Source organism: Accipiter gentilis, chromosome 14 (assembly GCF_929443795.1).
Source record: "Accipiter gentilis chromosome 14, bAccGen1.1, whole genome shotgun sequence".
Lineage (NCBI taxonomy): Eukaryota > Metazoa > Chordata > Aves > Accipitriformes > Accipitridae > Astur > Astur gentilis.
Window position 1 is genome coordinate 23,299,051 of NC_064893.1, and position 9,759 is coordinate 23,308,809.

At 50.7% G+C, this 9,759-nt stretch overlaps 1 protein-coding gene across 1 annotated transcript; it reads left to right on the forward strand.

Moving 5' to 3' along the window:
- The first annotated feature begins 1,994 nt into the window (after nucleotides 1-1,994).
- SLC2A10 (solute carrier family 2 member 10) lies at nucleotides 1,995-8,714 on the forward strand. The gene is made up of 5 exons (XM_049817132.1): nucleotides 1,995-2,130; nucleotides 4,390-5,766; nucleotides 6,804-6,926; nucleotides 7,523-7,658; nucleotides 8,321-8,714. Exons 1-5 carry the CDS (start codon nucleotides 2,127-2,129, stop codon nucleotides 8,415-8,417), a joined length of 1,737 nt encoding a protein of 578 aa, XP_049673089.1. The 5' UTR covers nucleotides 1,995-2,126; the 3' UTR covers nucleotides 8,418-8,714.
- The last annotated feature ends 1,045 nt before the right edge of the window (nucleotides 8,715-9,759 follow it).

The window sequence follows — 9,759 nt, forward strand, 5'->3', positions numbered from 1 at the left end:
GGTCTTGGGGAAGAGAGAAAATTGCAGTCATTTCTCCCTCTGAGTGTCATGAGAGCTGGTTGTGATTTCAGAGCTATTTGAACTACTTTAATATGAATTGCAAATCCTATTGAAAAACTCCTTCCGTGAGCACCGTTGGTTTCTGTTGGCTGGTGTCAGTGTTCGAAGCCATTCTTCACTGCGTGTGTGAGCCCTGTGCAGCTGTCAGTTTGTAACAGATGCAAGGTTTTATAAGAGCTATTTTTGCATACTCTATTTCCATTGAAATTAGATCTTATGAATGGGAAACATTTATTTAATCTATAAACCAGGTAGATGATTTGAAACACTTTTAATATTCACTATGACTTTGAGAAGAAAGAAAACCAAAACCTTTGATCAGCTGCTGCCCATATTGCAGGCCAGATACCCAACAGGCTAAGGCTGAAAGAATATGCATGATCCGGTCTTGCCCATCTCAAGCATTCAAGACTATGAGTTGGAGCAAAAAAACCCAGTTGGCACCACTGGTCTGCAGAGCAGAGACATGACATGTATCCCCCTACTTAGAAGAATAATGATTCTTTAAGTATTTCTCCTGAATGGTCCATTAAGTTAACATGTGGAATGACTGAAAAAGCTCTTTCAAAAAAATATCACATGTTCCTCAGTCTTCACCCAACCTGTTTACTTTTACCTGTGTCAGACGGGTGTGCCTGCACCACAGGCACCATGGGCACTGCTGCACACCTTCCCCAACCCGACCCTGTACTGTAGCAAAGAGCTTTACCAGCACCGGCTCCACAGAGCGCTGGACTGGAGCTTGTGTTGTTATAACTGTGCGATTAAATGAAATATTACCTGCAGTCACATACCAGCTCACAATGCAGGTTTATGGTCATTTGCCCTTCAGCGGCAGTCCCCGTGGCACGGCTCTGGGAAGGCTGTGCAAGCGCACCCCCGAGCTTGTTGCAGCACATCTTCCCTGCGCTGGACCCCACACCGGCTGGGTTATTGCAAACTTCTGAACGTCGCATGGACTTCACCACAGCGCAACACACCCAGTTTGCATGAACAGCGCCGAGGGAGAACGCTTACATTGTGCTAAAGAGTTTTGAAAGCACTTCTAGGCGTATCAGGTTTTGTAAAATCCTTGTTTTACAAACTGGACTTTGGGATGCATGAATTAAGCCTCAAAGCCAGAAAATAAAATCTTGCACCCAAGTGCGAGTCCCAGCGTCCATTATGCAGTAGCTAGCAGGAAGGTTTCTGTTTCACTCGGCAGAAAAGGAATGTTAATTGCGAGGGAAGTTGAACACTGAAATGCTTTGCCTAATGAAGCACTGTGCAGGGGGAAGGAGATAAGCTCCAGAGTCTGATCCTTTATTTCCCACAGCAGAGAAAGGTAAGAGTGCAAACTCAGTCATGCTGCTCTTTTTTTTTTCTTTTTTTTTTTTTCTTTTTGGCTTTGAAATGCTCCCTCCATTCCTAGCAGGCTTTCTTTGGCTTTCCAGCCGAGCTACCTAAAGACTATAATAAACAATCTCTCGTGGGCTTTGTAGAGGCTTTCTAGTCTGTAAGAGTGAAGCTCTGCATTCGGGAGGGTCTGCAGTCAGTGAGGAGAGGAGATTCCTATTCCTGCTCAAGTGAGACAGCCTGGGGACAGACCTGTCATCCCAGCGACCAAAGCCAGACCCTGCCACATCCTCCTTTCTAGACCAATTAGCAATACACCCCCGGTAACGTGTCCCCGGCCACCCTGCGCCTGCAAACCCCTGCTGCACGGAGCCCAGCCCCGGGTTACGGTGCGGCGGGCGGGCGGGAGCGACTCATTCATCACCCGGGGGCGAGCCTCCTTCTCCCCGGCCCTTTGCCACCGGCTCCCCGGGGCGGTCGGTGCCCTCCCGCAGGCGGCCGAGCAGCCGGCCGGCCCCGGGGACACCCCCCCCCCCCGCCGCCGCCCCGTCCTTCCCCGGCTCCCCGAGGGGCGGGCAGGGCGACTACAAGCCCCAGGCTGCCCGGCCGGGAGGCAGGGCTGGAGCGACGTGGCGCTGCGCGGCCCCGCTCCGGCCGCCGGACCCCCCATCCGCTCCGCCCCGATCCGCGCCGGCCGCCGCGGAGCGCCGGGGGCTCTGCCCCGCCGCGCCATGGGTGAGTGCCGGCAGGGAGGGGGTCGGGGAGGGGGGGGGGGGGGTGGGTCGGCGGCCGCCCCCACGTCCCGGCGGAAGGGACGGGGCAGCCGGGCTGGGAACGGGCGCGTCCTGGCCCGGGAAAAAAGTTTCCTAAAAAAAAAAAAAAAAAAAAAAAAAAAGTTTTCAACTTTTCCTAAAGGCTGAGAGTGCATCTCCCCCCGCCCCCAGCCCCCTTTCGTTCGATTTTTTTTTTTTTTTTTTTTTTTCCCTGCACTTCCAGCAGACGTAAAGAGACAAGTATTTTCCCGTGACCCAGCCCCTGGGGCCGTCCCAGCCCGGGAGCGTACCCGGGGAAGAGGGGGCTGCGTGCGGGGGCAGAGGCACGGAGTGTGCGGGGTCTCGCTAGAGCGGCATCGGTGTGTGCAGAGAGGGACCTCGGCAGTTCGGAAGCCAGGCCAGTCTCAGCCGGGTCAGCAGCACTGGTTACTGGCCGGTCCTGGAGCACGGCCCTCCGACCAGAGTTTGCCCTAGGCAGGGAATCGCCCGGCACAGCTCCTTGGGAGACCCACCAGACTTTCTGTCCTTACGTGAAGATCAGAAGGGTCCTCGAGTTCCCCAGCTACATCAGAATTTGATTTCAATCAAAGTTCATAAACTGTTGCTGCTCATTAAGTTAGCAAGAAATACAGCAAAATCTGATGGAATCGGCCTTGGCATTTACAGCGGGGCTGCCTGTATCTAATTGAGTTTGTGGCTTGAAACTAACGGCATGCCCACTTTATGCAAAGCCTTTTGTTCTCAGTGAGCAAATATTTTTTCTAATTATCTGCATAACGTGTGTAAAAGGAGTGATAAAGGCAGTGCAGGTAGTCATACAGAGCATGGTGGGAGGGACTGGCCTGTAGCATAAGTAACAGAAATGAAACTCTGAGAGTTACAGAATAAGTACAAATACAAATAATAGCCATCACTGAGAAGTAACCTTTATTGCTAGCTGTAATTAAAGGCTGAATAGAGACACGTCCTATTAAACACAGCTTGTGAGGGGAAAAAAGCCCTTAGGCAGGGTGAGGAAAGTTTTCCATGGTCTGGTGGTTGTGTCCACATTTTTTCCACATACAGTCTACCAAAACTGTGAGTATTTCTAATTAAACAAAGCCTGTGTGAGAATGCAGATAATATTATATGCTGGAAACCAGCATAAACCTCTAAGCTAATGCACTTTACCTGTGCCTTCGAAATTGTAATGGGTGGAGGGGCCACTGTCACTGCTGTTCCCAGAAGTCCCTACATCAGCGCTGGTTCCCATACCATGTGCAATCCCCCCTGCCGCAACATGACTAATGGTTCGCACGTGGTCACCCTTTCATCCTCTCCTCAGAACAAGAAGCATCTGCAGCAAGCACCTTGGTTTTGTAGGGTTGTTCGGGGTGGGTTGGTTTGGGTTTGGGTTGCTTTTGCTTGGTTTTTTTCTTATTTTAGCTAAACTTACGTACTTACTAAACTTGCATGCTCAGCTGTATGGGAAGGACGAGGTCAAAGAATCGCTTCTTGTATTTGGGGCAGGCAGCAGTAAGCTTTTCTGCTCATGATGAATTTTGTCCTATAGTCCTGGACCAGCCTGAGAAGGTCGTGCCTGGCTTGGGGATCCTGGTGCTGGGTGGTATAGAAGGAGACATGAAGAAATCAGGACCACCCTCCCCCCACCAAGTCTTGCTGAGAGTGCAGGATTAACTAGGAGAAATAAACTTTTGCGAGCAGTGTTTTTAACGACAAGGTAGGGAGTGAGAACGCAGAGCCTGCAGTGAGAGCTGATGGTGCCCCATGCACTGAAACATGAAAATGATCACGCAGAACAATTCAGAAGCAGAAAGCAGAAGCTGCACTTCCTGCCCAGAACACGTTTTGTAATTAGAATCAAGGGAGACCACAGAGGATCCCCCCCATGCAACTCCAGGCACTACAAATCACTGTCTTCCACTTAAATACAAGTCTTAACTTTGTTAACAAAGACCTGTTTTCACAGTTCTGCGCCCCAAATGAGTGTCCCTGCAGTTAGTGGAAGCGTGTGCAAGCCTGATAGGTTGTGTGACTATCTGCAAGTGCCTCTCTACACATGACCTAGTGACCTATGGGGAAATTCAGCATTGTGGATGCTTTGGCTTTGTGGATGGAAAACTTTGGGTGTCCGGGGAGAGCTTTTTCCAGCTTGTGCATGCTGATAGCTTGCTTACTAGCGCCAGAAAACTGAACCTAGCATTGCTTGCTTGTTTTCCAGGTCGTGCACTGCTAGTCCTCCTCTTATCTGCAACGGTCTCTCTCCTGGGTGGGCTGATATTTGGATATGAGCTGGGGATTATCTCCGGTGCACTGCTGCAGTTGCAGATAGACTTTCACCTCAGCTGCTTCAAGCAAGAAGTTCTTGTGAGTGCCCTCCTTATCGGAGCTCTTCTCGCCTCTCTGGTTGGAGGGATCCTCATTGACCGCCATGGACGGAGGAGAGCAATCCTTGTCAGCAACTTGGTCCTGTTGGTTGGCAGCCTTATTCTCACACTGGCGAGGTCATTTATTGGGCTGGTCATTGGGCGCATGACCGTGGGCTTTGCCATCTCTGTCTCATCCATGGCCTGCTGCATCTACGTCTCAGAAATGGTGGCTGCTCATCAGCGAGGGCTGCTGGTGTCTCTCTACGAAGTAGGCATCACCATAGGCATCCTACTGTCCTATGCGCTGAACTACATCTTTGCGGACGTGGACGAGGGATGGAGGTACATGTTTGGACTGGCCATTGCCCCGACGGCCATGCAGTTCCTCAGCATCCTCTTTCTCCCAGTGAACCCAGTTAAATTAAGCTCATGGGACTCAGACTGCCAGAAGGGTCTTATTCAATTACAGGACACTGAGGACAGAGAAGCAGCAAAGCGGGAGCCCTATAAGGAGAAGCATTACTCATTTCTTGACCTTTTCAGGACCAGAGACAACATGAGAAGGCGGACTCTGGTGGGCCTAGGACTGGTGCTCTTCCAGCAGTTCACTGGGCAGCCCAATGTGCTGGGCTATGCCTCCAAAATCTTCCACTCGGTGGGGTTCCAGAGCAACTCCTCGGCGATCCTGGCCTCTGTCGGGCTGGGGGCGATAAAGGTGGTGGCCACGCTCGTTGCGATGGCCTTTGCAGACAAGGCTGGCAGGAGGGTGCTACTCGTGGCTGGCTGCGTGGTGATGGCCATCTCTGTCACCACCATCGGCCTCACCAGCCGCATTGCTCCGCTGGCCATGGCCAGGGACTGCAAAGCAGTCACAGACCCCAATGCATCCCACAGCCTCACCCAGCACCCCCTGATGCCCCTATCCTCCCAGCCTACTGTGTCACCCATCCTGCCGGCATTAGGTGCTGGCAAAAGTCAGGCAGGCCCTGGGTTTGCTGCCACAAGGAGCCTTACCAAAGCTTTTGCCAGTACTCAAAGCAGAGAGGTTGTTCCTGATTCTTCCCTTGCTCAGAAAAGGGGCTTGGTAGGTCAGGCCAAAGAAGAGGCAGTGGGAAGCGCTGGCCCTCCTTTCGGTGGTGCTCCCTGGGCAGAACATATGGTTTTAAATTGGATTACGCTGTTGAGCATGATGGCTTTCGTGAGCGCCTTCTCAGTTGGATTTGGACCAAGTAAGTATGGTGTTTATATATCCTCGCACTAACCCAGAGAATAAAACTTGGGCTGATCTTTATGGTCTGCTTGAAACATTCATTACGTATCTGCTTTACCAAGCGGCTCAGTGTCTGGGAACTGGAAATTTATCCCCTTCAGCCCACTGAATAATTTTCTAGCATTGCAGCTCTGTCAGCTGTAGGGCTGGTAGAGCACTAGAATAACTTTCCCTTCTATGCTATCGCTACCCTTGTAATTTTTTTTTTCTGTCAAGCTCATTGCAAAATCAGAGCATCCCACAAGCACTACCTAATCTTCCTAGCACCCTGAGGAGAAGGAAAATAGAGGGCTAAGGACAAAGGGACTTGGGGTTTCTACTGTGTGGTAAAGAAAGTCAGTGACAGAACTGGAAGTGGAACCTCCTTGGAAGTTTCTCAGTATCAGTTGGTCTTTTTCTGAAATCATCATTTGTAGAGATTAGTTAGTGCTTCCATATGAGCCTTAGTGTTTTCTGGCATTTATTGCTTTAAATGCTTTGATGGGCGAAAACAGCACCTAACTCAAGGAAAAACAGAAGTGCACAGCAAGTCTCATGGGTTTGACAGTGACCTTGTAAGTTATTTCAAGCAAAATAACCCTGGGATAGGAGAGACTACTTTAAGATATATATTGGTTTAGCTCTGATTTTAGCCCAAATGCAACATTGTCTCCCTAATCCTACCCCTTTCTCATTTCTTTACAAAGAGCATGTCCTGACAGCAGGTATGCCAGATCTTTTCCATCCCCCCTGAATGGAATGACCGACTCCCCAGCTTCCTTCTTTGCTCCCTGGACCTGTTCATTGGTATTTTGTTCCTCTGTGGAGTGCTGAACGTGGGAGTTTTGAAGTGTTCTGCTGTGACCTGAGTCTGAGATCAATGAATGCTTGACACCACCAGCAGTGGGTGCTGGGTGAAGCCAGAGTTTAAAACCCCTGCTGAAATCTCCCTTGCCCATTTCCCAAATAAATTGCTTAACCCCTGCACTGTCATTCTGTTCTCTCTAATCCGTGCAGTGACCTGGCTGGTCCTCAGTGAGATCTACCCCGCTGGGATAAGAGGAAGAGCCTTTGCCTTCTGTAACAGCTTTAACTGGGCTGCCAACTTACTAATCAGCCTCTCCTTCCTGGACCTGATTGGTAAGTGGCCATCCCCCATCCATCCCTCCATCTCCCACAGCTGGTTAGGGAAGGTGGCTGCCACAAGCCATTTGGAGATTAAGTGGCATTTTGAACCCTGGGGACTTGATGCGGGAGTAGGTGTGACCCTGATGCCTCTGAGAGCAGAAAAAACAGGCACCAGCAACACTGGTCTCAGCCTCTCCACCACCCATTTCATAAAAATCATCCTATAGCCCGCTGGGCTGTATTCCAGTACTGCGGTATCAGGAAACCATGGCGTTTGCAGCTTCTGTGCTGGTAGCTTTATGACATTTCTTTCTAGCAGAGCTCTCGACTGAGGCACTCAGCGGGCACTGCTGGGCCCTGGAGCTCGGCTGCCTTCTTTCCTCTGTGGTGCTGCTGGCAAAGCCTGGCATGAACCATCCTTCTGCCTTGCCGATTCCCAGTCCAGACCTTGCAGATAAGGAGCTTCCCTGCCCTTTTGAGGGCTTCTTAAAATAAGAAGGCCCTGTCAGGCACCACTGACCACCTCGCAGTAAGCAACCAGCTTCCTTTGTATCCCATGATGTGACCTCCCTCCAATGGACCCTTCATGCACTTGGATCTCTCTGCAGATGCCATTGGTTTCTCTTGGATGTTCCTCCTCTATGGACTGATGGGAGTGATGGCTGTTATATTCATTTACCTTTTTGTTCCGGAAACAAAAGGACAGTCCTTAGAGGAGATAGACCAGCAGTTCTCCAGGAAACGGTATGTGTGCTGTTGTACCAGCGTGAGTGCTGGCTTTGGATGCTTCCCACTAGCAGGCCCTGGGGTCTGTGGCACTGGGCAGCTCAGGGCTGTTGCAAAATCTGGTCAGCGCTGCTGAGAATATCTGAGATTTGTGCAGACCTGTGGGATGGGGTGTGAGAGCTGCAGTGTAGTTCATCAGCAGGTCACTGCCCTGAGCCTTGTGGCTGTGCTGCTGGAGGGCACTAGTGACACTAGGGAGGAAAAGGGCTAAAAATCAGAGCTTGTGGGCGAGGGGAGGAGAGCAGGACTAGAGCATGGCACAGGCCGGTCAGGACAGTGAGGTCCTTAGAGTAATCCTGGACTGATCCTTCTCCTCTGGGGCAGGACTATCTCCTGGTGTAACACGTGCCATCTCACCTGGTAGTTTCCATGCAAAGCCTGTAATGGGCTAGGGAAGATCAAGAGGTGTTTGTGCAATTCTGGTTGTGAAGGAGGTGGCAGGGCAAGCATTGCTGGAGCAGGGGGAGGCTGTGCAAGCCACACATCCACGATGTCCAGAGGAGGGAGCATACACCCCATGGGGTGATGACCAGGAGGGGTAACTGCTGTAAACCCCTGCCTGACTCCTGGCTCCCTGCGAGCAGCAGCTGCCGCAGCTGACCTTCGCCATTGCCCCGCAGGGTGTGGGAAGGAAACGTGTTTAAGCAGAGACGTGGAAGAGGAGTGAGCTGCACACACGCGCAGTATCGCAGAGTGGAGCACGCCAGCAGCACATGAAACCAATGACGTGCCCTCAGCATCGCCCTGAAGAGAGGAGCAGGCTGTGCTATCCTGACAGTTCTTTTCCGTGGCCTTTAACTGGTGACCTCTTCTCCGAGGCAGTTCTCCCTGCAGTGCCTTAGATCTTGGGACATGCCGATAGCTGTCCTTTGGGTCCTTGGAGGATCGTAGGTCCCAGGCAGGGAACATGACATTCCTTTGATATCTTTTTCTTTTTTCATGGTTTGTGTCTCCTGTCATTTAAGAGATTAATGGTTTTGTACACAGGAATTAAAGCACAACTTTTGCTGACAATGCTCTCCATCCATGCACTTCATTTGTGACCAAGGTGTATTATTTTCCAGTTCTTCAAAATACTTGATGCTTTACAGAGGGCACAGTACTGCAGGAGGAATGTGTCAAACACCCAGCAGCATACATTAATATTGTTACCCTCTATAATGTCTATGTGAGAGCCTGGAGTCTGAGATGGGAGCTAATGCAGTTAAACGCTGGTTTAGTGGAGGCAGAAAGTGAGTGAGTGCTGGCTCACCCACTGTTTTCCAAAGGGCCAAGGTCCAGCAGGTCATCCACCTGAATGCCCAAGGTCCATGCCTACTCAAGTGTAGAAGTACATCTCATGTGCATGTTTGGCTGCTTTCTTTTGTACGTAGAGCCTTGTTTGCATTCACGACCAGGGTTTGCATGTACAAAAATGCATGCGATATTCTGGAACCTTTGACTAGTTTTCCACCTCTTAAAATTGTACATTCTTTAATTCACCCCTCCTCCTGACATATATACGTTAAAAAAACCCACCATACTAACACCACACTCACTCCCAAAACCTTGTGAAAGAGGAGCTGGTATCCCGCTGAACAGCCAGCCTTGCCTTTTGTGAGCCCCCGAAGGAACCAAGTCCCGAAGTTTAGGATTTTCTGCTGAAAATGCAGATCCTTGGGGACCAGTGACTGCTACACTGGGCCACTGGGTTGGCACTACAGGGTGTCGTGGTTTAACCCCAGCCAGCAACTAAGCACCACGCAGCCACTCACTCACCCCCAACCCCACCCAGTGGGATGGGGGAGAAAATAGGGAAAAGAAGTAAAACTCGTGGGTTGAGATAAGAACAGTTTAATAGAACAGAGAAGAAGAAACTAATAATGATAATGAAACACCCAGGATGTGGCCATGCTACTCAAACCCCCGTCTCAGAAAGACACCACAAAAACACTGGAAAATGACCTGTCCCTGGCTGTAATTCAGTCCAAGGCTGTCGGGTATCTGCCTGAATCACTTTTCGGGATGTGCTTTTCTCTTCCCACTGAGCAATGGGGGTCACCCACAGCCTTCCTCACCC